This window comes from Notolepis coatsorum, assembly GCF_963971535.1.
Source record: "Notolepis coatsorum genome assembly, chromosome: 5".
Classification (NCBI taxonomy): Eukaryota; Metazoa; Chordata; class Actinopteri; order Aulopiformes; family Paralepididae; genus Notolepis; species Notolepis coatsorum.
The window spans coordinates 16,109,062-16,136,546 of record NC_140169.1 but is presented as its reverse complement, the minus strand read 5'-3'; the positions used below and the strand labels follow the sequence as shown (position 1 = coordinate 16,136,546).

Sequence of the window (27,485 nt, the reverse complement as noted above, 5' to 3'; positions counted from 1 at the left end):
GAGAATTGTTACGACTGCCATGGTTACACTTACAACGTTTCATTTTCGAATTGGCAGGAAAATGCGTTTTCCTAGCGGCAACGCTCAAAGGGGGTTTTCATGCCATGATGTAATATGCACGAGCCAGATACGGAGCCGTTCACGCCCAACGCCCATGCACAGTAGACACCGACGTCTGCATGCCCTTGATATGACAGATGATGATATCACTGAACGCTGCTAGACGCAAATATTATTGCTCAAGATGTAAAATACGCTAGTGAGCAGGGGAGGTACTAGTGAGCAACGCATGAAGGACAACCCGTCACTTTCAAACATTCTATCTGCTATTAATAAGATGAACAGCGGCATGAACGAACGATTCGCCAAACTGGAGATATCTTTGACATCTGTCCAAACCTTATTACACCAAAATGTAGCCCGAGTTACTGAAGCAGAAAAAGGAATCGCCGACCGTCTACCACATCATCACGGCTTATCCCTCCCCTTTCCCCCTTTTTTTTATACTACCAGCGAAAAAAAGAGTAAATATAAATAAATAAGAATAAAAATAAATAAATTGTTCTCTTATTAAATATAGACTATGCTTGATTTTTTCCTCTTTAAATGCAGCTCTAGGACCATAGCCTAAATTAAGGCTGACTGAAGATAGCCTATTCTCTTTTAAATTATTATTATTATTATTATTATTATTATTATTATTATTATTATTATTATTATTATTATTATTATTATTATTATTATTATTATTATTATTATTATTATTATTATTATTATTATTATTATTATTATTATTATTATTATTATTATTATTATTATTATTATTATTATATAAGCTTAATTTTCGTTATCAAAGCATTCCCTCGACTTGTATGTCATATGTATGTATATATATGCGTGTCTGTATATATATAATTATTTCTTTTACTCCCGGCTACATAATAATTTCCTGCATGGTCTGGTCAGAGACATGACTTCATTTATTTGTTATTGCCTATAGCTACATTAAGCGACTAGTATTATTTGATTGGAGTTTGAGCTGAAGCCTAAACAATATGTTTAGTTATACCACCACTCCGTGTATTGCCCAGCAGCTTCACAAAGGTAATGCTTTTAAAAATAAAATCCTATTCCTTCGTTTGGGGAAGCGGGAGGAAGGGGAGGTATGGGATGTGTTTATGTGTGTTATTGTGCTCTCTTACATTGTTCGTGATGTCCTATTTCACTCTATAAAGTCTGATTATGATGACTCCTAATATCAATGGTAATATCACTTTAGCCAGATTTAGATAATCTGACGCGCGCGCGTAAAAAGACGCTCGCCTGACATATCTGCATGTAACTCGAGAACCGATTAACGGATTTTGTCGAGTCAGATGGCATTTCGAACTGCAACAAATAGCGCTTTAATTCTGTCATTTATATGTTCGGCGAGAAATACAGCCCAGAGCCTTCAGACGCTCGCAAAGTGCCATGAGACTGAAACTGAAACTGAAAAAGCCGGAAATGTTCACGCGCCCGCTCTCTTTCCACGGTTAAATGTGACGGAGATATATAAGAGATATATCTTTACACTGTTTATTTACTTGATAGTATTTTTATTATATGTCCTTTTATTGCGCTGTATAGACAGCGTGAGCCCATGCATTGTTGGAGCTGTGCTGGCCAGCGGGCTCCACACACTCCCGACCGAAGTGCACACACAAATACCTCCCGGGCAGGCGGTTGTTGATCTGGGTCCCACACCGCCTCACGCTATGCAGCCAGAGGTTGGAGCACGGCCTTGTCAACGACTGTGGCGAGGCCCTCGACAGGCGGCCATGTTTTCCCCACCAGTGGTACCCTGGGCGGAGAGTCAACAGGGATCCACAAGGCCGACAGCCTTGGCGGCCGAGGGATCGGCCATTTTGGGTGTACTCGGCTTGGAACAAACAAGCCGTCGTCATTCTGCCGCGAGCAGCCCGCTCCCCGTTCAATCCTCTCTCCATTACCCACGGAAGCGGGGCTCTGATCGTTTTCCTTTGGCTGCGGGCCACAAACCTTCTTTGAAGCACTTTTCGCTTCTCATGGGGACAGGGGCTGACACCCAGTTGATGGCTGAGCCTGGGTCTGTCCGTGAGAATGTTGTGCTGTCGCGTGGCTCCTGCACCACACGTTGTGTGATGGGTAAGCCTGGTGTTACGGCTGCCACTATTTACAGTAGTCAGCAGGGGGACTCGAGGCCTCTTCAGTTGAATGCTCAGCAAGGGTTACCCCAGCCTCGCCTTCGCCAGGCGGGGTATCACGCTGATGCCTCCCACTCCCGTGAGAGCGGCAGTGGTCTGCAAAGAAGAGACGAGCGTGATTTGGGTGATAGTAATATCACTGCAGGGCTACGGCGTGTAGGAGCCCATGGGGTCCTCACGCCTTGCATGTCTAGCTGTAGAACAACTCCTCAGCATGCGCTAGAGGGGTGTTCAGGGGGGGGGTGTGTCAACCAGTTTAATGGCAGCTTCTCCCGTATCAAACCGGCCCTTTCTGTCGGGGTCCCCCCTGGAGTGCGTCGCACAGCGGGAGGGACCGGGCCACCTATCTACTGTTCCTTGCGGCCCAGCGTCAGTTGACGGCGGGTGCGCTCTGGGATTATTTTCACATTTGGCGACAAGAATGCCGTTTGGAGGGGTGGATAGAGAGAACGTTGATGGATGGGCTTGTTTTGCAGTTCGCACAACCCCACCCTCCGTTTTCAGGTTTGGTGCAGACCCTATTGTCAGGGTCAGAAGCAGTGACAGCCCTGGCCGACGAGATTCGATCTCTGTTGGCGAAGCAGGCCGTAGTCGTGGTCCCGAGAGAGGACGCGATGTCAGGCGTCTACTCCCGTTATTTTCTGGTGCCCAAAAAAACGGGAGGGGTCAGACCTATACTGGATCTGTCCGCGTTCAATCGTCTGATTGTAGCGAGACCATTCAGAATGTTGACCGTCAAAGTCCTGCTGCTTGCTGTCAGAAGGGGAGACTGGTTCACCTCCATAGACCTGAAGGATGCGTATTTTCACATCCCGATTTTCCCTCCTCACAGGAAGTTCCTACGGTTCCTGTTTCTAACGACCACCCCTAGGCATGGTCTAATTCTCACAACCCACTCCTGCGCGTGATGTAATGCTTTAATAACAGGTAGTTCAAGCTGCATTTTCGTGCCTACAACCACACCACAGCCACAGGGATATATCCGGCTTTGACGAGCTCTCTCTCCTGCCGATTAAATTCAGCAGCTCTTCCACCTCGAGTGCCTGTAGCTGCCTGCATTTGCACAAAGGCGTCCATCCCTGCTGCTAGCTAACGTTAAAACTAACCTAAAGTTAGTTGTTCACCAACAATCTACAGACACCAACAAACACAGAACCGGACTAAGTTACACAAGCAGAAAAAGAAGCATCACAAATACTTCCGGTCGGGGGGTTTCAAAATAAAAGAGCGATGTCTAAAGCACCGGAAATACGTTTATTTTGTACATTATCGTAACGTTAAAACGAACCTAAACTAACGTTACAACTAACCTAAAGTTAGTTTAGGTTCCTGTTAACGTTAGATAATGTACAAAATAAACGTATTTCCGGTGCTTTAGACGTCGCTCTTTTATTTTGAAACCCCCCGACCGGAAGTATAAATTATGCTTCTTTTTCTGCTTGTTATCAATGGGTTGGTTGAGAAGGGAAGTTTAGCTACATCCGGGGTACAATGTTGCATAGGCTGCGCGTCGATGTTGCAGAAGCATAAAGGCAGAGTGTCTGCAACACTGTTGCGTTGTCGATGTTGTGTTGCAGTTGCTTCGCAGTTGCTGTAGCATGTAGAGGCCTTTAGGCTTCATGACCCTGTCATCCTCACACTTAAGGCCTCTGCATGCTACAGCAAATTCAAAGCAACTTCGACACAACATCGACAAAGCAACGGTGTTGCAGACACTCTACCTTTATGCTTCTGCAAAATCAACGCGCAGCCTATGTAACATTGTACCCCGTATGTAGCTAGGTTCCCTAGATAGATGACGCTTCCCTTCTCAACCAACCCATTGATAAAAGCAGAAAAATAAGTATAATTTTTACTTCCGGGCAGGGGGTTTCAAAATAAAAGAGCGAGTCTAAAAGCACCGTAAATACGTTTATTTTTTACAATATCTAACGTTACACGAACCTAAACTAATCTAAAGTTAGTTTAGGTTCGTGTTAACTTTGGATAATGTACAAAATAAACGTATTTCCGGTGATTTTAGACGTCGCTCTTTTATTTTGAAAACCCCCGACCGGAAGTGTTATAGTGTCTGTTGCTAGCAGCTTGACTTTCTGTGCTTTTCGAGCTAACGTTACCGTAACATCATTAGTTTCCAATGGAGAGGACCTCGGCTCACATGCAGCTCAAACTACCTATTGGAATAAATTACTTGATTGATGTTTAACTTGTCCCTGTGTGTGTCCAGTCATTTCGACTAGCAAACGTTGTATTTAACGTTACCTCATTGTATTTACTTGGTTAGCTAATGTAGCTAATGTGGATAGCATTTTGAATAGACCCAATGCTAGCTGGCTGGCTACATCTTTATTTACTAAATTATGGAGGCTTTTTAATCATCAAGGTAAGAGGATTTGTCATGATCAACTGAAGGCGTATGCTATGGAACAATATGTGCTTGGGTTTTCAGAAAAAGGCGAGCTATGTGACGCTGATTATTTAGCGTCAACGCTGGCTTCAACAATGGAGGATATTATTCTCTGCGGGACTAATATTATTCTATGACAGCCCCGCCCCCATTCGCTAACCAACCAATCACTGCTACGCAATATCAACGCAACGGTTGTTCAGATTAGATTCTGGGGACATGTACGCAACGTCCAAGCAACACAGTCTACAAGACCCTCTAAAACAACCGCGCTGAAATCGCGCCGATGTTGTGTTGCAGTTGCTTTGAAGTTGCTGTAGCATGTAGAGGCCTTTATGCTTATGACGTTTCCATGGGAATCATCACTTTCTCAATCCAGCTGCAAAGCCGTAACTCATCATAATCATCACCTACTGTAAAACGTTTGTTTATAAACGTATCCATCTACCTTAATCCTAACCCTAACCTAAACATTAGGAACACATGTAGCTACAAACGTCCTTCCAGGCTATGGGATCTAGACACTACCCTCTTTTCTAGGTCAACAGCAGTACATGGTGTGTGTTGGAGCTCCAGAGTGCCAGAGAGAAGGAGGGAGAGGTGCAGGCCGTGCAGCAGTACCGTGTGGTCAGATACTGGAAGGAGGTGAGGGTCCTTGTTATATTGGTCATATACAGTATTGGTTCAATGGTGACATCCATATTTTCTATCACACACTAGAAATACACACATTTTCTTGACTGTTGCTTTCATGCTGTACTATCACCTTTAACCTTTATGAGGCACGCTAGATAGATAGATAGATAGATAGATAGATAGATAGATAGATAGATAGATAGATAGATAGATAGATAGATAGATAGATAGATAGATAGATAGATAGATAGATAGATAGATAGATAGATAACATTGCTCCTCTGAAAACTGAGTTGTATGATTCTTCGTCTGAAGTACTAGTGTTTAATTACGATGACTGTAATGACCTAAAATATAATATCCGATCTGCCTCCCAAACCTCAGCAAGTGGCAGTGAAGGATAAGCTGGTATTCCTCTCTACGTCAGAGGAGGCCATGGAGGTCTACCAGACCCTGAGGAAGGAGCTGCAGGAGGAAGGACTCAAACTGAGAAACAGCCTCCTTCCACAGACACAGGGCATGGGCTCTGCCCAGCTGAAACAGGTCAGATACAGCCCTACATGTCAGATACAACCTTATCAGATACAGCCCTACAGGTCAGATACAGCCCTACAGGTCAGATACAACCTTATCAGATACAGCCCTACAGGTCAGATACAACCCTACAGGTCAGATACAGCCCTACAGGTCAGATACAACCTTACATGTCAGATACAACCATACAGGTCAGATACAACCCTACAGGTCAGATACAACCCTACAGGTCAGATACAACCTTACAGGTCAGATACAACTCTACAGGTCAGATACAACCCTACAGGTCAGATACAACCCTACAGGTCAGATACAACCTTACAGGTCAGACACAACCCTACAGGTCAGATACAACCCTACAGGTCAGATCCTACAGGTCAGATACAACCTTACAGGTCAGACACAACCCTACAGGTCAGATACAACCCTACAGGTCAGATCCTACAGGTCAGATACAACCTTACAGGTCAGACACAACCCTACAGGTCAGATACAACCTTATCAGACACAACCCTACAGGTCAGATACAACCTTATCAGATACAGCCCTACAGGTCAGATACAACCCTACAGGTCAGATACAACCCTACAGGTCAGATACAGCCCTACATTCAGAGACACAACCTCATGTGGAGGCACAGCCACAGCATAGAATCACTATTATCTGTATTAAATTCTATATTAGTATTATCTGCATATTATATTATATATTGATACTATCTGTATTAAATTCTATATTGCTATTATCTGTATTCAGTTGTATGGGTACACCTCGGTTGATTGGCATGTGGTCTTCTGTGTGGTTTGGCAGCTGCTGCTGGAGGAGAGGCTGAACACAGGGCGTCTGTCACAGGAAGTGGGCGTGTTTGTGGAGCTGCTCTGGAGAGAAGCCCTGGGCTGCATTGGCCAAGTCCTCACAGTACCCATCACCAGTCTGGGCCTCAATGATGTAAGGATGTGATTGATCCTAGATATCAGCCCCATTATGTATCAATTAAAGACGATGCCTGTTATGGACATTACTGTATACAGTGTGTACTGAAACATTACATACATTTTTTAATTTTTTCTTTTTTTATCAAATCTTTTTATTTTTCCTTTTTCTTTTACATGAAATATAAAACAACACAAGACACCACACAATACAATAATAATAATAGACACGACTTCACAGGACAATAATAACACTAACAATAACAATAATGACAGTAGAATCACAAAAATAATAAATACAGAACCTAAAAATAAAAACAAATTATATTACCACAGACACCACAAAAGACATTTCCTCCCCCACTCTCAGTGTAACCTTCTTACTGTCTTATACCTTCATGCACTATTCCTACTATACTAATATGTCTTTACTACTATCCACCCAACACTGCAGCACCCAAGTTTCAGCACTGTTTGATGAACATTGTTACTCAGCTGAAAGAGTACACTTCTGTAACGCTTGGTGTGCTATTGAAGATGAGAACACAGTTAGCAGACAAGGGAGAATGAACGTAGGCAGAGACGAGGAGCGATGCTTGAAGAAGGGTGTTTACTTCTTATCCAAACGTAAATACAAAACCACACTACTAATAACACAACGACGGAAAACAAGAAAACGACAGAAGTATACAGGACTCACTAGACATCAACGGGGAAGGCAGGCACGACACAGGGAACACACAGGATACTGGAGGAATGTCGCCACAAGGAAGGGAGGACAGACAGACGCCTAAATACCCACACTAATTGATAATCAACAACACCTGGCCAACACAGAATCACAACATACTGTACACAATGACAGTAAAGCAATGACAAACTAAACAACAACTAGACACTACAGCAATGACACACAACAATACAACAGAGGAGTAACATCACACATAGACAGGGGTGGCCCAAGACAATAAACAATTAGACACTATGTCTATTACTTGGAACCACAGTAGAATAGCCACCTGTACCAACAGGCTAGTCTGGCCACTAGAGGGTAGGAGACCAATGTCAGGAGGAGAGCAATGTCCAATGTTATTCTCCTGCCGGTCAGCAGGACCGGCCCTTGGGTCGTAACACCCTTCCTGCTGACTTGTCGTACAGAACTTGTAAATTGCTTTGGATAAAAGTGTCAGCTAAATGTAAATGTAGGCCCATGCTGAATCCAAGAGAGCTTTAGTCCAAAGTAGAACACTGGGGCACACAGATTTAAGGCAATAAACTTTATTTACAACTAACGTTTGGACGCAGGGTGCGTCTTCATCAGAGTCACAGTGTGGGGAGACAGGCATTCACTTACGGTAGATACCCTCCATCGTTAGAGACTCAAACAGCATAACACAAGTAGAGGTTGATAGGCTGCAACTAGGCGGGGTTCACAATTAACCAATAATGACAAAAGGAGAACAATTATATACTGTACATGCATATTCATGACGTTACTTCATTCTCTTCCATAATGAGGGACTATAGGTTGGTAGAATGAGGAGGAGTCAATAGGCAGCAAATACACGGGGTTCTCTCAACTAATAACAGAAAAGAAGAAAAAGAATAATCCATAATCATGACATTACATCAATAACCATATATAATAAACTGTCAAAATATCATGTCATACATCGGTGACAATAAATTATTTGTATTAGATGCACCTTGCGTCAAAACGTAAATCGTAGTTTATTGCCTTTAATCCGTGTGCTCCAGTGTTACACTTTAGGCCAAATCTCTGAAGTCTCTCCTGGATTCATGTGTCACTAGAGCATGTGAAATCTGGATTCAACTTTAAATCTGTCACTAGAGCATGTGAAATCTGGATTCAACTTTAAATCTGTCACTAGAGCATGTGAAATCTGGATTCAACTTTAAATCTGTCACTAGAGCATGTGAAATCTGGATTCAACTTTAAATCTGTCACTAGAGCATGTGAAATCTGGATTCAACTTTAAATCTGTCACTAGAGCATGTGAAATCTGGATTAAACTTTAAATCTGTCACTAGAGCATGTGAAATCTGGGGCCGCTCAATAGACAACGAATGTGGCAGTGACTTTGTGGAGTCAGACGGAGTCAGAACGAGGCTGACAGATTTAATAATTCTTTAGTGTAAAAACTCAAACTAACATTTCATTGGCCTGCAGGTTTAAGGCGACATTACATTGAAAACAAAGGCAAAATAGAACAACAGTTGAACACCTTGCAGTACATATACTCTTTGTGGCTTTGTACCAATCGTAGATGATCATGTATTGGGAGCCGGTGCTCAGAGAATCTGACTAGTGCAGCGAGCGAGCTGGTTGTGATGCTTCCTTTTCTCCACAAATGTGCCATTTAGTCTCTTAAGAACCTGCCGAAGTTCAAGTCTACTGTCGCCTTCAGAGTCTTGGTTGTTGTCTAAGGAGCAGCCCCATATTTTATACCCATTACAAATTTGAGTGTTTCTAGCTTCAGGAGAGATTGGTACATGTTCACAAATATTGAACGTGAATTCTCAAAATGGGTGGCGTTCATGTTTAATTATTTAATAATTATTTAATTATTCATCTGATCATCATTGATAAATGTTCACTGTTTGTGGTTACTCTGGATATGGTTGGATGTCTAGAATGTAAAAGTCTACCTCTAACCGTGTGCTGCAGGTGAGCAGGGCTGAGGGCTTGCTTCTCCAGGCCCAGAGGACGCTGAGGGAGGCTAGTGTCGGTGAGCTGGCATCTCTCATGGACCAGGTTTATACCCTCCTGCAACATTCAGCCGCCCGTCCGCATGTCAACGCCAAGCTCCTCTCACAGAAACTGGACCTCTGTCAGGTTTGTAACACTGTACTGTAGGCGCAGAGGGAGCCTTGTCTCCACTAGCCAAGTTTTAGCTGCACCGTCCCGTCTGGCACACAGTGAGCGTCTCCATTGTCTTCAGAACCTGGTTGGACCCCTGCTGAGACAGCCACCTTTCACAACCTGGCCAGACATGGCGAAGTCGGCTGGGACTGTTGTATCATCATGGTTTAGATCGTGTACCACAGGTGGTGGTGTGGATTTTGAAAGGTTGCCTAGCAACCAGATAGTTTACAAGAAATGTAATGGAGACACAAACCCTAATGGAGACACAAACCCAACCATATATACCATACTAGACCATGGCCAGCCCCAGCCAGGCTGAACATAACCTCATTCCCAGTTGTATCTCCTCCGTGAGATAAAGCCTGGTAAAGAACTACTGCCGAAAGTGTCTGTGGGTTAGAATTTCCGGTGTAGGTACTTCCCCTGGAAGCTGCCTCCGAACGGACCAAACTTTTCCCGAATCCTGTCGGCAAACAAGCTATACGTCCCGGTCATGTAGTAAATTCTTCAGGCAAAGCCATTGCAGTGGCTTAAACGAGGAAATATTGTGCACTTCACACGTTTCTATAATTGTTTTGTCGAAACCGGAAAGCCTGTAGCCTGTACTTCCGTTTAGACATTTTAGGAGGCATATCTTTACGGCTGAACATAGCTAACGGAGACACAAACCCAACCCTACCATACCATACCATGCTAGAACATGGCTAGGCCCAGCCAGGCTGAACATACCTAATGGAGACACTACCTCTACCTAATTTTTGCATTTAGCATTTAGGTTTTTTTGCATTTTGTACATTTTAGTTTTGTATGTTGTATATTTTGTAGTGTTTGGTCTTTATTCTTTAACTTTTTACTGTATGAAGCACAATTTCAGGAGGGTCATACAGAACCAAGCATTTCATTATAATGTACATGTACCTTATATGAGACAAATAAAACAAAACTTGAAACTTGAACTTGAACATGAACTCTGAATCCATATCAGCTGTCTTAGTCGGTGTACATTTTAAGGCCAACATGAGTGTGACCATTTTCTTTTGTCATCCAGCTGATCAAAGATGTGCTGAACATAAGTGAGGTTGCATATGGAAGCCCCTCCTCTTCCTGTTTGGGGAAATACCGCGCCTTGAGATGCAACATCGGGAGAGTCACCCCCGACACCTCGCCGTTTCAGAATGTGACCAATCTGCTTCAGGACAGGTGCTGTGCTGCTGAAAACACTCACAATGGGCAGTGTTTGCGGGTGGGAAGCTGGTGGGGGTATCAGTCCTGGTTGTTGCAATGGTGACTCCTACTGGTCGGTTGGAGCGTCTGTTCAGCAGGGAGGGGATCTGGAGGAGACTCTTAGCTGTCAGATGAAAATAAGCGGCTGGCGACTCCACATGTATCGGAGGAGGCATGTGGTAGTTCTACACCCTCCTCAGAAGGGAATTGACAGAACGACTAAATTGGGTATTTGAGATATGGGAGAAAAAGATAGAGGGGAAAAAAGGAAATTAAATGCTGCAGATGCATGTTGATTTGAATGTGTTCCAGTGCATCAGATGTGTACAAAGTCTAGTACTCAGAATCGGTATCGAACCGCAAAGAACGGATATGAGTGACGGTGCATCCCATGCTTGTGTGCATTTGGTGTGTGTGTGTGTGTCTGTGTTGTGTGAGTTCATTGAAAGTTAGTTTGTCCGAGGGAAGCATCAGTTGCGATTAGGGGTGTAACGATGCATAATGTGTTAGAATCGATGCATCGATTTGAATATGTTAGAATCGATTATAATCGAAATTAATCGGAAAAAAAGAAAATTAATAAAGAAAGAATTTTTATTTTTTTTGCGTGTATTGTTTTTATTGACCTATAGTCCATTCATGCTGAGTGAATCAGTTCCCCCAGCCACATTTGTGTATACATTTTTTCTTTTTGGGGAATTAGGGCCTGTGTCGACCGGGGACGTTTTATGAGTTGTCAGCTCCTTTCTGTCATTAATTTCTATGCTACAGACGCGACAGGCGCGCTCCTTTTCCCAGCGCCGTGCCTCGCGTTTTAGCGCTCTTGGCGGCTGGCGTTTTTGGGCGGAGCGCTCCCAGCGCCTAAAGTTGAAAGTAGTTCAACTTTTGGAGAGGAGCGCGCTCATCAAGGTAACTTTTTTCGACCGACCAATCAACTTCGAGCAAGTGGGGGAGCCGCGGCAGTCGCGAGACTCAGGAAAAAGCTCGGAGCTTTTTTTCTTTTGCTTTTGAAAGCGCTCCGTCTTGAAAACGTCCCCGGTGGACACAAAGCCTTAACTCATAGAAAATGTATCGAACATTTATCGAATCGAATCGAATTGTGGTCAAATGAAGAGATTTCATGATGCATTGAATCGTTGCCTGAATAATCGTAATCGAATCTAATCGCTGTGGGGTCGAATCGTTACACCCCCTAGTTGCGATTGGAGGATCAAGAAAAGAGGGCGGGATTGAGATCAAGGTCAATTGTGAGGTTGTGAGCCCATCGGAATTGCCATCGTTTTGTCTGGTAGAGCTGCATCTCATCGTCAGTCTGTCCTTCTCTACTTGCAGGAACGTGAAAATCCATCAGGTGTTCGGTGTCGTCAGGGGGGAAGAGCTACAGATGTTCAGGAAGGAACTGGGCAACGTGAAGACACTCCTTCACTCCTCCAGCCCCGGCAGCTTCATGGGGATCTTGTCTCGGTTAGCTGACACATGCACACAAGCAAGCCATTGTAATTTATTGACCTCAGTTAAGGGTGGGGACAGGCAGTGTCAGAGATATGAGTGAGCTTACAGTACAGGTCCAACAGGAATAGAACAAGCTCTACATCACTTCTCAAGCCCGGCACTATGCAGGCAAAAAGGAGTAGCCCTTGGCTGGTAATGTTCTGATCTGGATAGAATACATAGTCATCAGCCAGAAAGTGAATGGAAGCTAATAGAAATGGGTTGGAGACAGCAGCTTAATTAATATTCCAGCTTAATCAATATTCCAGACAGGCAAGTGTAAAGGCATAATGTAAAGGCACATTTTGTATCAACTGGTGGTACTGCCATCCATAGAGAATATATTGGCTAGTACAAAAAAAAACTGCAACATTAGTGACCAAAATATGTCCCTGTGCACCTCCACAAAACAATTGAATTACCTCCTACACTTATTGCCTTGGGTTGCTTGGTACAGTATATTGTATGAATATGACATAAGATATGATGTGTTGCTTTTACTCATTGCTGTCTCTAGGGGTCTGTTGCTGCCCCGCGTTGGAGTGGAGCATCATGGGATTGAGAGAACAGACATTGGCAACCTGGGCGGTGGAATCTACTTCAGTGACTCTATGAGGTCTGTAGAAGAGAGATTTTACATTAAGAATAAGTCTTTAGTTATGGCGGCTGAGTGGCGCAGTGGGCAAGGCGCACGCCACTAACGCAGGAGATACTGGTATCGAGCCCAGCTCTCGGCGTTGCTACCGGCTTGGCCGGTCGTCATACTAACACAATTGGCAGTGTTAGAGGGTGGGAAAGCCGGTGGGTGGGGATTGGACGTTGTGGACAGCGACTCCTACAGGTCGGTTGGGTGACGCCTGTACAGCAGAAGGAGCAAGTATCGGGGGCAGCGTGAGCCTCCCACGCGTTACTCCTCGCCGCTGAGAGTTCGAGCTGTCTGGTGAAAATATGCGACAGGCTGCCTCCTCGTGTACCGGAGGGGACACGTGATGCAAGGCTTCTATCCTCACTACAGCCGACCAGTGGGAGGCATAGTCTAGCAACGTTCAAGATAGGGGAGGGAAGAATTGAAATTACGAAATTGGGATGGGAGAAAAATAAGGAGAAAAAGTGGATAAAAAAAAAAAAAAAAAGTCTTTAGTTGTCATGCAGCAACACACGCATGTAAGCTGGGCGACACACAGGAACACACACACACACACACAATCACATGCATTGGGTCACGGATGAAATGCCTCTCGGGACAACCGCTCCATTTGCGCGACAAAGAAAAATCAGACCGGAGACTTTTGATCGACGCACAGGCCAAGATATAATGTTTCAAAGGGTGCTCGATACTGCCACCTGGGTGGATGCGGCCGGTATTGCACTTTGGCATTCTCAGGATGATTCCCCATGTTAACCCCGAGTCTGTGTGCCTGTAATGAATGGAAATATCGAATAAAATAAATAAGGATGAAAACCTGACTATACTCTGGTCTGGCACTGAACGGTTGGCGAGTTAACCTGACTTTACTTACTTTAATTGAGTTAAACCGCACAAAAAGGTTCTCATGGACATTCATACACAGTATTTGTAAGTACATTAACTGTAAATAATTGCAAACGGACATACTCGTGTAAAAATTTGTATTCTGATCTGCGTCCACAGCACTAGTTTGAAGTACTCCAAACCCAGTGTGGTGGACGGCTCTCGTCTGCTGCTGGTGTGTGAGGTGGCGTTGGGGCGTTGCAGGGACCTCCAGCAGAAAGACCCCAGCCTGACTCAGGCCCCGGCTGGACACCACAGTGTCCACGGGGTTCGCTGCAACCCCACCACTCCCTCCGAGTTTCAGGTCTGTGTGTTTGTGTGGATGCTGGCTTTTGAATGTGGATACATTGTGCAACATGTGGATGTGTGGATGTGTGTGTGTGTGTGTTTATGTGTGTGTGGTGTGTGTGTGTGTGTGTGTGTGTGTGTGTGTGTGTGTGTGTGTGCATGTGTGTGTGTGTGAGTGTGTGTGAGTGTGTGTAAATCTGTAAACATGTGTATACTAACATACATTGTGTGTGTGTGTGTGTGTGTGGTGTGTGGTGTGTGTGTGTGTGTGTGTGTGTGTGTGTGTGTGTGTGTGTGTGTGTGTGTAAATCTGTAAACATGTGTATACTAATACATTGTGTGTGTGTGTGTGTGTGTGTGTGTGTGTGTGTGTGTGTGTGTGTGTGTGTGTGTGTGTGTGTGTGTGTGTGTGTGTGTGTGTGTGTGTGGTGTGTGTGTGTGTGTGTGTGTGTGTGTGTGTGTGTGTGTGTGTGTGTGTGTGTGTGTGTGTGTGTGTGTGTGTGGTGTGTGTGTGTGTGTGTGTGTGTGTGGTGTGTGTGTGTGTGTGTGTGTGTGTGTGTGTGTGTGTGTGTGTGTGTGTGTGTGTGTACATGTGTACATGTGTACATGTGTATTCCAGGATGACGAGTATGTGGTGTACAGCCCTGACCAGGTGAAGTTGAAGTACGTGGTTCAGTTCAGCGTAGAGGGAGACCATGTGAGAGAGTTCAGTCCCTCCATAGACACTTCTGCTGAGCTCCCTCAGCCCAGCACAGCTACAGGTAAAGACCTGTGTCATGCTCATTCATTGATTGATTGATTGATTGAATTGATTGATTGAAAACTTTATTAACAGATTGCAGAATGGGTACAGTACAGTACAGCTCAATACACACAATTGTTAAGGGGATGCAGACCAGAGAAAGACTTTCGTCTTGTTTACATCAGGGTCCCCCATTTTCAATTCATCATAACATAATATGACATACATGACATACAGATAGACAGTACTGCTACATCTATACATTTATGACATACCAGATTTGTAAATACGGTACTGTTTGTGATACGAAAAGAGTCCAGAAAAGAGAGTATATACATTTGACGTAGAAACTGTACATTGGAGGTGGTTGGGTGGGTGGAGGGGGGGGGGGGGGGGGGGGATTGGGTAGGAGGGGTGGGTGGGGGACACTGTACAACTGTACAAGCAAAACTACATTGGAATATTGACAAGACCATACTTGGTCATTTGCTGTACATTGGAGGGGGTTGTGTTAGGACATTTACAGGGGCCAGTTTCGAATTGCAGTCTCCCGTAGGTGTTTTTTGAGAGTGTTTTTGAAAGTGGGTAGTGATTCACATTCCCTTACAGCTTTGGGTAGGGCGTTCCACATTGATGTGGCATAATTGCGAAACGTGTTTAGTCCCTTGTTTGAGCCGAATCTGGGTTTAACATGATAAACTGGGGATTTTTTATATATACAATACATGTACGTGTGTGTGTGTGTGTGTGTGTGTGTGTGTGTGTGTGTGTGTGTGTGTGTGTGTGTGTGTGTGTGTGTGTGTGTGTGTGTGTGTGTGTGTGTGTGTGTGTGTGTGTGTGTGTGTGTGTGTGTGTATGTGTGTGTGTGTGTGTGTGTGTGTGTGTGTGTGTGTGCGTGTGCGTGTAGTGTTGTCTTCTGAGGAGGTCGGTTTTGGGAGCTGTAAGAACCCACTAGATGACGTGACAGCAGGACTCCTAGACAGCTCTGGTCAACAACTCCCTCTAGAGGCTGTGCATGTGAAGTGCAAGCTGCTGGATCTACTCTCCCAGGTACCTGACTGAATAAACCCCTTTCTTCATCAACATCATCTTGTAGGCCGGTGGTTCTCAACCTTTTTTGATCTGTTTCTGGAGTCTCTCCCTGAAAGATGCATGTGCAGAGTTTGGTTTAGGTCTCGCTTTGTCTGATTTGAATAGAATATATTTGATAGGTCCTTGGCCGACTGTCAATCTATATATGTCAAGTTAGAGCGAAATTGGAGAACAAATGCGCAAGTTATCGTTTTCATGCACACACACACACACACACACACACACACACACACACACACACACACACACACACACACACACACACACACACACACACACACACACACACACACACACACACACAGACCCTTCACACTTTGCATACACCTGTAATAAGATGGCAAATGCTTTCTTTCCTTTTTGGGGGTAGATATTAGGATACAGTTTAGTGATTAGATATAAAATATATAGATATGAGATTATGGCACGATTGCTGCTAGCACACAACTTGTCACATTTTCACAAGGGGAATTGTGCAGAGGATTTATTTGTACCTTTTACATTCAAAGCCACAGTTAAAAAGGGAATCATTATCTATTGTGCATTAACAAGAGGGATGTCGAAATCTGTTCTCAGGTCATCATTTTCCAGAAATACACCAATCAGAGCTCTGTACCCATTGAGGCCAAGTACGTCTTCCCATTGGACGACTGTGCAGCTGTCTGTGGGTTTGAGGCTTTCATCAATGGAAGACACATCGTGGGAAAGGTAATGTAGCTTAAAGGGGAATGCCACCCGTTTATTAAGAATTCACATAATGTTATTTCTGTGGCACCAGGACAGTTCACAGTTACAGCCCCTAGAAGACTATGGAATAGCCTTCCCTCCTCCTCCGTCAGACTTGCCCCATTCTTAATGGGTTTTGTGCTGCTTGTATGTAGTGTATATGTCTCTTCTATGTACTGATCTTTGTATGCCTGCTTTACCATATTTTAATGTGTTATTATTTATAAGACCATGTACAGCATTTTGGTCAACTCTGTTGTTTTTAAACGTGCTTTATAAATAAAGTTGACTTGACTTGACTCATGACGTTAGAAAATAAGAGGAGGCTTTGTGATGTCACACAGAGGTAAAGGTCTGGGAGCGCTCCAGAGGCGGTGAATGTGGCGCTGACTTTGTGGAGCCATACGATGTCAACATACATTTCATGGCTCCACAAAATCAGTGGCCCTTTCATTATTTATGGAGCGGCCCTAGATGACATCACAAACCTCAGGTTTCTCTCTCTCTCTCTCTCTCTCTCTCTCTCTCTCTCTCTCTCTCTCTCTCTCTCTCTCTCTTTCCCCATCTCTCATTCTCTCTCTTTCCCTATGTTTCTCTCCCTCCGTCTCTATATTTCTCTCTCCATTTCCCTATGTCTCTCTATCCATATGTCTCTACATCATCATCCTCTCTTTCTCTTTCTCTATCCATCTCTGTGTCTCTGTAACATCTCTGTGTCTCTCTGTCTGTGTTTGTTTTATGGTTGAAATGTTCGAGATAAATAAAGATCAAATCAAATGTTGTTTCTGCACACTTCCAGGTGAAGGAGAAGGAGCAGGCACGCAAGGAGTACAAGCAGGCCATCGAGAAGGGCCATGGAGCTTACCTCATGGATCAGGATGCCCCTGTATGTCCTACCCCTGCTTAACCAAGCACACACACTACAGATACTTTATTCCTTCTTTCAGGCTCTGATGGAACAGTCGCAGCAATTTATTATTCTTTAAAATGTAAAATGTAAAATTGTAATTGATGAATTAATACACAGTACATATTCAATAACATTTCCTCAAATGTAAATGTTCTCCTTAAGAAATGTTTAGCCCAAGAGACACACCACGTGTCTTGACCCAAACTCTACTCTACTAAGTTATAGCGCTAGAGATTCAACAAAGGTCTTGATTGTTTCATATGGATATACTCTATGACATTGCTAATGATGTCATCTTCCTGCAACCCCCCCCCCCCCCCCCCCCCAATAGGAAGTATTCACCATCAGCGTTGGGAACCTTCCGCCTCGTGCAACAGTCCTTATTAAGATCACCTTTGTCTCCGAGCTGGTTGTCAGGGATGGGTCGGTCCTCTTCTCCCTGCCTGGCAGTGTGGCGCCATGGCAACAAAGAGCATCACTCAACCTGACCACCCAGGTAAGATGGGAGATGACGCAAGAGCCCGGATTCAAACCCACATAGTCAGAGCGGATATCAGTATTGATAACGATATACTCGTGATTATAGGCATGCTAGGCCGAGACTAGTCGTTTTTTTTAAGCCAGGCCGTAATTTCCTTGGGTGCTGATGGAGATCATAGAAATGGTCGTTGGATTCAGATTCATTGGCCCTTAGTGCCTGAAGGCCACGGCTGGTTGGTTTACATTGTTGTGGTTTGAGATAAGTTGAGCTCAACTCTATGCCATGGTGAGGAAATAATGTGATCACTAGTCTCCTGTGACTAATGTTGGTGTAATGAGCCAGCGTTTGTCCAAGCAGAAGCCAGGGTTTCAGTGGGGTTTAACCTAGACTGTTACAGTCTGTACACCTCAGGCTTCAGTGGGGTTTACACTGGCTCCTTCCTACCCCCTAGATGTTTTTCAAGCTAAAGGAACTTGGGCCATCTTCTACGGGTTGAATGTACTAATGTCCATCATCTGTTTAGTTGTGTATAAATGAATACATGCAAAACACATGGTGCTGCTACAGTATGTTTAAATGTTTGATCACCATGGCAGCATCAAAAACGAGAGACAAAAGCATTGCTTACTATTTGGGCCCAAAGAAAACGTTAGACAATAATAGGATGACAACTTCTTTGTGTATAATGATAGTAGTGGATACAAAGCCATGCTGGTTTCAAGGCCCAAAACACTGTGCTAGATTACTTAGCTACTGTGAAGCCCTGACCTGCATGCAGTAGCATTGACACTGATGCCTCTATACCCTCAACAGACCACTGTGGAGAAGGTGTGTGTGACTGATCTTGAAACTAGTGAAGGGTGAGCTATAGTTTTTTAGTTTGTTTGTTTGTTTCTTTTTGCTGTTGTCCTAAGTCATAATATATTCTATATGTTCTCATACAGTAGGGTTTTCCAAACCATTTCATGCCAAGAACGCTCACATAGCCTTGTGTTTTTACAGAGAACCCTCAGACATATTGATTGATTGATTCATTCTTTGTTCTAACAAATACTGGAAGAAGACGTGTTTGCACTTGAGACAAAAGAAAATTCATAGAAGCCTGTTTGAGAACACATACTGCAGGTACTGGTGTAGGGAGTATTGTGTTCACTGTCTTTACCTGTACTAGAGAGTTCACGCTGGACGTGGCCATCGATATGCCTCATGAGATCAGCAACCTGCACTGCACCACACACAGTGTCAGGGTCAAGGTGAGACATCTCAGCATTGCATTTGTGTCTAAACACCTCATTTCTGTCGACCATTTGAGTTTGCATGTATTTATGTTTCTGTCTACAAGGTTGCAATTGTGTGTGTTGCATGCATATGTCCATAATAACATTAACCCATCCATTCCACATTCACTGCACACAACCTCCACATGCACACACTCACTTTAAACATTCACCTTAACACATTCGGGGCCATTGGGCTGAGTCTAATTAATGTCAAGAGGACCGGGGAATGTAAACGAACGTGGGGCTGTTTGTACAGCTAAATCTATACTTTATAGTATTGCTATCTGTCCATTCTCATTGTCAATTGAGTCCATAAACCGTCCCTTCAAAATGGCTTAAAGAAAAAAAATCATCAATAGGTTCTCATTTTATAGCGCCGTGAATATAAGCGTTATACGGGATTTGGGACTAGTATATTTTCTGGAAAGCTAGATATAGGGCTAATAGCTGCTAACGTTATATCCAATGGCATTTCTGTTTTACAGATGCTACAGAAATAACTCAAGCTGCATATGATCGGCACGCTCCCAAACGACGTAGTTTATTATTATTGATTACTAGGGATGTCCGATATTATCGGCCGATATCGGCATTAAAAAGTGATATTGGAGGGGGCTCCAGTAGCTCACCGCATATCTCGGCGCTATTTCTGCGTCGGGGAAAACCGTGCTGCGTCACGGATCTGGTTGACTCCGAGTTCGATTCCCGGACCCGCCGTCATTTGCCGAATGTCTTCCCCTGCTCTATATCCCGTTTCACCCTGTATCTGTCGGTCATGCTTGACCAGAAAAGCGATAAACGCTAAAAAATAAAGTTTAAAAAAATAAAATGATATTGGAAAATATCTGTATCGGTTTAAAAAAAAAAAAAAATTAATATTTTTTTCTTTTTTACATTTCTAGAACCTTTATTTACCCAGGCAAGCAAGTAAGAACAAATTCTGATTTTATTTATTGTCAAAAGTATGCATAATGTTGTGTTAATTCCACAACAAGAGATATGTAATGTTAATTACCTGAAATTATTCAGTTTTTTGGGGGGGGGGAAACCCTGCATATATCGGTATCGGTTGATATTGGTTGATATCGGTATCGGAAATTAAGAGTTGGACAATATCGGTATATCGGTATCGGTAAAAAAGCCAATATCGAGCATCCTATTGATTACCAATAACCGTGTTCGTCTAACTAGCCACATAGGCCGATCGCCTGGATGGCTATCAAAACAATGCCCGATCGGGCTGTAATTTACGTGAAAAAGATCTTACCGTGGTCCGGGCTGATCCCCCTGAGCATTTCCCCGTTATCGATTGCCATCTGGTAGATCGATATGTCCATTGGCTGATGATAAATCCCCTTATTGCATGGTGAAATCTGCGATCCGAAACGTAATCCAAGCTACATGCTGCACATCCAGAATCTCCTGAAATCTCCATTGAAAGAAAAAAAAAAGACTGATCCGTTCAGCGATAGCGCCCCTAAGAGGATCTGGCCGGTATTGCACCTTGTCGAATTCATAGAGTAGGGTAAAATCTGCAGTGCCGCTCGGCGACCTTGAATAGGTTATTAAAATGGAATAAAAGCAATAACAACTTCCCACGGATTTATCCGTGCCTCTGTCCACAACACATGGACTCGAAACACGGAGATCTCCGTGGCCCGTCCCGAATGTGTTAAACATTCACTCACTTTAAACACTTTTTAAGTGTTTACACCATATTTTATCTGTTTATTCTTACAAATTTGCACTACCTCTCTACCGCATTTAGTATTTTTTTTTGTACATTTTGACACAGACTAAATGTACAAAATGAAAAAAAAAAACGATATTGTATCTTTTTTTATAGTGTTTTGTCCTTACTTTTTTACTTTTTTTAATTAACTTTTTTACTGTATGAAGCACAATCTCAGGAGGGTCATTGTGTATATGCCTATGCATTATTAACAGGTGTTTCAGGTCTAAATGGCTTAGTACTGTTGACATTACACTGCTCGTAGTAGTAAATCAAATAGCATATTTCTTAAAAAATTACAGAAAATTATCACTAAAGTGCTATCTGTTGCAGCTGCACACTAGTCCATAAAAATAGCATATTTGGATAAGTGTGACCATTTCTCAAAAACTGAAAATCATGTATTTTTTTTTAAATACAGAAAAGTATCACTAAAGTGCTATCTATTGCAGCTACACTGTTCTCCATAAAAATTGCATATTTGGATAAGTTTGACCATTTCTCAAAAACAGAAAATCATGTATTTTTTTTAAATACAGAAAAAGATCACCAAGTTACCATTTCTCAAAAAATATAAATAAATACAGAAAATAAGCACTTGTTCACTCAGTGGACATTTCTAGCTCAATGCGAGGTCTGCTGCTGCTGGCTAATAATACGGTCAATACGTGGGGAGATCTTTGACAAGGCAACATGCATGTCATCCTCAAGGCTCAACTTGGCCCTAAATTTTGTTTTCAGAGCTGTCATGGATGAAAAGCAAGCTTCACACAGATATGTGGTGCTGAATGGTATCAACACCTTAACTGCTGCATCATGAGATACTTGGTACTCAGCTAGGGTGACCAGACGTCACGCATTGCGCGTGATTGTACAGCATTCCTGTCTCCTTTCACGCGTCACGCATATTGAGACCATGTCCCGCATGATTGGTTGTCATCCGCGCTAACACCCCCCCCCCCCCCCCCCCAGCCAATGTGAAAGAACCTCTATGCGTCGCGTAACGTTACTAGTATCTGACCACGAGTGACACCGCATCCTGGGCATCCAGACGACATTACAACAAGTCCCAACGGCGTATTTCTGGAGACTAATGTTATGTTTTGACAACAGATGTTTTGACAAATTGCTTGTATTGCCACCCATACTTGCAAATGTTTTATTGCACTTGTGGCAACGTGCGTTGTCTTCGTTTTGTTCTCTCCTCCATGATAATAATAATAATAATAATAATAATAATAATAATAATAATAATAATAATAATAATAATAATAATAATAATGAGCGCAGAGCTCGGTCTGTGTCCTCAGTGCTTCAAGCGCTGAGGACACAGACCGAGCTCTGCGCTCATTATTATTATTATTATCATGGCGGAGAGAACAATGAGCGCAGAGCTCGGTCTGTGTCCTCAGCGCTTCAAGCGCTGAGGACACAGACCGTGCTCTGCGCTCATTATTATTATTATTATTATTATTATTATTATCATGGCGGAGAGAACAAAACGAAAGTCTGGGTACACTTTACGAAAGTCAATGCCGACAACGCACGTTGCCACAAGTGCAATAAAACATTTGCAAGTATGGGTGGCAATACAAGCAATTTGTCAAAACATCTGTTGTCAAAACATAACATTAGTCTCCAGAAATGCGCCGTTTTCGACTGCTTTGCTCGCAGTGTTCCATCTCCATGCACGTCCACTGAGCCAAGATAATACGGAGTTAGAATTATTAAGAATAGGCTAATAAATAAAATATAATTGTTTAGCTACAAATATATTTGAAAGATGACAGCCCACCCCACGCCTCCTCCCTCTCCCTCCACCACCAGCCTCCCAGCCAAGCCAAGTCCCTTCACCCTAGCAGCTAGGAGGGGGCCATACTAGCGTATAGGTCAGTGGCCAATCAGAGCGCAAAACGGGAACCCGGAAACACGAACGCGTTGGTAAAAGCATAGATGCGACAGGGACAGTCCACCAAAAAGGGGAGGGGGCTGCACTGGGGGGGGGGGGGGGGGGGGGGGTCCCACATTGTCCCTCACAAACATACCTTTGTCCCACATTTGGTTTATTGGGATCTGGTCACCCTATACTCAGCACCACACTCTGAAACTAGCTCTCCAGGTGGTATCAGATGAGATTTCAATGAGTTCTTCCAAGAGTTTGGATGGAGATGTGTCAGGAAGCTTTGTCTCAATGTTGTCTGTAAAGTTTTTTTTTATCCAGAGTAACTTGGTGATCCTTTTCTGTGTTTTATTAAATAATGATTTTCAGATTTTGAGAAATGGTCAAACGTATCCAAATATGGTATTTTCATGGAAAACAGTGCAGCTGAAACAGATAGCACTTTAGTGATCATTTTCTGTAATCCAAAAAGAATTAAAATCTTTTTTATTTTTTTTAATCTCAAGGCACCCCTGGCAGCTCTCTGCGGCACTCCTGTTGAGTACCGCTGGTCTATGTGACAAATAAAACAAAACCTGAACAATACTTGAACTTGATATGTGTGTGTGTGTGTGTGTGTGTGTGTGTGTGTGTGTGTGTGTGTGTGTGTGTGTGTGTGTGTGTGTGTTATCCCACTGGTAGAAAACAGAATGCAAGGCGGTGGTGAGTGTGCTTCCAGGGGAGGTTCTGGGTCCAGATGGCTTCCAGCTGTCCATCACTCTCCGTCAGATCCACCTGCCCAGGATGTGGGTGGAGAACCACCCTGATAAAGACAGCCAGGTCAGTCTTCCGTCTGTCTGATTTGTCAGTCCACCCGTCACTCATGTACACTGGAACCAATTTCCTGCTCCATCTCACCCGTCACCCGTACGAACATGAACTACAGTGAAACTGTGGAGTATTTCTGTTGGTGTTGTAGTGGAAATAATTCACTGGGTCCATACTTGGTTGTTACAATTTATTAGGTCAATAGGAGAATTGGCCGAGGGGGTCACGTAATGAGTGCCCCGAGACACAGACTACGTCGATATTTATACATGAAAGGAAGGGGTGGGGCCATGTGGGAAGGAGGATGTTATTAGATAGGAGGATGAGACATTGGGGGGCGGGGGTAGGTGCTTCAAGGGGAGGGGCTGGATCGGAAGGGGGTAGGAGGTTGAGACACAAAGGAAGGGGTCGGAGGGGGGATGGTTTAGGTATTGGAGGTGAGGGACAAAGGGTGGTGACTGATTGATCAGGGGAGACAAAGGAATTTATTATGGGGGATTGGAAGATTGGGGATTAATCAGGGGGAATTGGGACTACTGTAGGTATGGGAGGAATGATGAGACATGTGGGGGGGGGGGGGGGGGGGGGCATGTAATTTCCACCACAGTGTTTTCATACACTATAGAGATTTACCACAGACATATTGTAGGGATTTATAGTATTCCTGTGTTTCTTTTCATACACACTAGATTTACAGACATTCATTACACAAATTATGTACACACCCAGTAGTACTAATCTATATATTTTATACCCAGTTTGGTGGTGGGGGTGTCGTTTCTGTGGGCTGCTTTGTTCCCTCTGGTCCTGGTCGCCTTGCCGTTGCGTTTGCTTTCGGATTCTGCGGGGGGCGGGTCGTGTGCTCCATGGCCTGTGGCTGTTCCCTGGGGGGGGGGGGGGGGGGGGGTGCATGTGGCATTGTGGGTGGTCTGGGATGGCACTGGGACCTTTGGGACGTTTTGGGGTGCTGTGGGGGTTGTGGTGGGTTCTTCATGCGGGGGGGGGTTCCCTGGGGTGTCGGTGGGTTGGGGGAATTCAGTGGTGGGGACTGGCCGGGGTCTGTTGGGAAGCCTGCGGGGGGCTGGTGTTCGGCTCTGGGGGGGGGTTTGGTTGGAGCCTATGGCTTCGGCTGGGCCTTTCCCGGACCTTTCCTGGAGTTGGGTGCTGGTCTCTTGTGTGTGCTTTGATGGATTTTGGTTGGTTTTTATCGTTGGGCTCCCTCGGTTCACTGGTGTTTTGGGGGTTCCTTGCGTGGGGGGCTTTCTGCAGTGTTTCGGGGGGGGGTCCCGGTGTCGTCTCGGACCGTCCATGGTGTTGCATGCCTTCTCATTTGACCGCTGTTGTGTCTGTCTGCTTGAGTGTTTGGAGTCATGGCTCATTTGGCGTGACTGCAGGTCCTGGGGCGCGTGGCCTGTCATGTCCTCCATGGAGTTTGGGGGTGGGGGCGTGGGATTTGCTGGTTTCCTCGTGGTGGCGAGGTCGCCGGGACCGGGGGAGATGGGGTGGCCCGCCGGGGTGGCATTCCCGTCGCCATGCATGGCGGTGTGAGTGGCTGTTTGTGTTTTCCTTCGGTCATGACATGCTTTATCAGGGGGTGTGTCTTGGATAGGGATTGATGTGGGGGGTGCTGGGGGACTGGCTGTTCCGGGGGGGTTCACATGCCTTCAAGCAACACTGTACTTATTGTACTTATTTTATGCCTATTCTTATGTCTGCACGTTCTACGTTGCACTACTTTCATTGTCTTTTATACCCATTCTTATGTCATTGTCAACTGTATGCTGATTTTAATTTAATTAATTTTGTGCTCCTTGCTGTGGGGCACTTTGGGCTGCAGTCCATGTGTGAAAGGTGCTATATACGTAGATAGAGTGGTTATTATTTATTATTATTATATTGTAAAAAAAAAAGTATGCATTGAAATGTCTGTAAGTCTCGACGACATTGAAAATGAGGGTGACCTCAATTGTCCTTAATGAATGATGACAATTTGAATACATTTGAATCTAATCTTATCTATAAAGCAAAAAATTATCTACATTTTCAAAAAGTGTTCTTTAATAGAGAAGGGGGTTATAATTTGAGGGGGATGTTCAAATAAAAAACTGTTGGTGTTCATGTTGGTGACAATGACAATGGGTTTTGTATTTTAATTTGTGGAGTGAAACTGGGGAATAGTCTGAATGTGTCATGGTCCCAGCCACGTGAATATTAAAGGCAACCAACTTGTGTTCTGCTTTTCTCTGATTGGCCGCGACCCCCCACCCCCACGCGCAGGCAAGCGGCAGTCGTCCCACGTCCCAAATGAAATCCAAGGAGCAAGCGAGCGGCAGCGCGGGCAACCAACTTGTGTACCAACCAACTTGTGTTCAGCTGCGGTAGCAGTGGAGCGCTATGAAATGCGCTGAACTAGAAAGCGTAACGTTATTATGTTTCGCGTTTTTAACAACCAACTACCAGATTCACTCGTACCAGATTCACTCGTGTATAAACAAAGCCCATACAGTTATGAAATGCGCTGAACTAGAAAGCGTAACGTTATTATGTTTCGCGTTTTTAACAACCAACTACCAGATTCACTCGTCACTGTACATCACCTCTGAAGTATAAACAAAGCCCATACAGTTATGAAATGCGCTGAACTAGAAAACGTAACGCTATTATGTTTCGCGTTTTTAACAACCAACTACCAGATTCACTCGTCACTGACATCACTTCAGCTCCAGCAGCAGCAGCAGCGGGCTCCGTTGTAGGAAGCCCTTCAATGACAGCGCTCTCATATTTTGCGAATGCATAAACTGTACATCACTTCAGCTCCAGCAGCAGCACCGTTGTAGGAAGCCCTTCAATGACAGCGCTCTCATATTTTGCGAATGCATAAACTGTACATCACTTCAGCTCCAGCAGCAGCACCGTTGTAGGAAGCCCTTCAATGACAGCGCTCTCATATTTTGCGAATGCATAAACTATATCTTAAATTATGGCTATGTGTCTAATATGGCTGTCGCTTATCAATGACTTCGCGACAGCCATATTAGACACATCGCCATAATTTAAGATATAGTTTATGCATTCGCAAATATGAGAGCTCTGTCATTGAAGTGGGTGGTGGCACTAACAGTAGCGATTTTTATTGTTTTGTCATGACCAAACATAATCCCAACATAGATAGGAGGTGTACTGTATGTCAAATGTCGGTCATGTGGTGGAAGAGTTTAGTACAGTCACACAACAGAACACCAGTGTTTCTAGTAGATATGTTTATTTTTTTTTAAACTTTATTTTTTAGCGTTTATCGCTTTTCTGGTCAAGCATGACCGACAGTTGTAGGGTGAAACGGGAGAGAGAGCAGGGGGAGACATTCGGCAAATGACGGCGAGTCCGGGAATCGAACTCGGAGTCAACCAGATCCGTGACGCAGCACGGAGTCCCGCGACGCAGCGCGGTAACATGGTGTGCTACTGGAGCACCCCTGTAGATATGTTTATTAATATAAATAAACACCTCTGTCTGAACTGGTTCGACCAGCGCTTCTGCCGCGTCTCTCAGCGGAAAAGGGCGTGTGCTAGGGTGGTCACGTGGCCGTGTGGCCAATCAGAGAAACGCTGAACGAAAAGCTGAACACAAGTTGGTTGCCTTTAATATTCACGCGTCCCAGCC

The 27,485-nt window shown here is 44.1% G+C and overlaps 1 protein-coding gene across 1 annotated transcript in view; it reads left to right on the top strand.

Moving 5' to 3' along the window:
* parp4 (poly (ADP-ribose) polymerase family, member 4) overlaps positions 1–27,485 on the top strand; it is a 92,417-nt gene that overhangs the window by 21,545 nt on the left and 43,387 nt on the right. The window contains exons 7-22 of the mRNA XM_084314022.1: positions 5,173–5,277; positions 5,653–5,811; positions 6,613–6,750; positions 9,424–9,591; positions 10,670–10,821; positions 12,178–12,309; positions 12,854–12,952; positions 13,988–14,171; positions 14,775–14,916; positions 15,805–15,947; positions 16,566–16,697; positions 17,515–17,601; positions 17,957–18,121; positions 18,920–18,966; positions 19,278–19,359; positions 23,700–23,837. Of these exons, the coding sequence (XP_084170148.1) occupies positions 5,173–5,277; positions 5,653–5,811; positions 6,613–6,750; positions 9,424–9,591; positions 10,670–10,821; positions 12,178–12,309; positions 12,854–12,952; positions 13,988–14,171; positions 14,775–14,916; positions 15,805–15,947; positions 16,566–16,697; positions 17,515–17,601; positions 17,957–18,121; positions 18,920–18,966; positions 19,278–19,359; positions 23,700–23,837 (2,073 nt within the window). The remainder of the gene's footprint in view (positions 1–5,172; positions 5,278–5,652; positions 5,812–6,612; positions 6,751–9,423; positions 9,592–10,669; positions 10,822–12,177; positions 12,310–12,853; positions 12,953–13,987; positions 14,172–14,774; positions 14,917–15,804; positions 15,948–16,565; positions 16,698–17,514; positions 17,602–17,956; positions 18,122–18,919; positions 18,967–19,277; positions 19,360–23,699; positions 23,838–27,485) is intronic.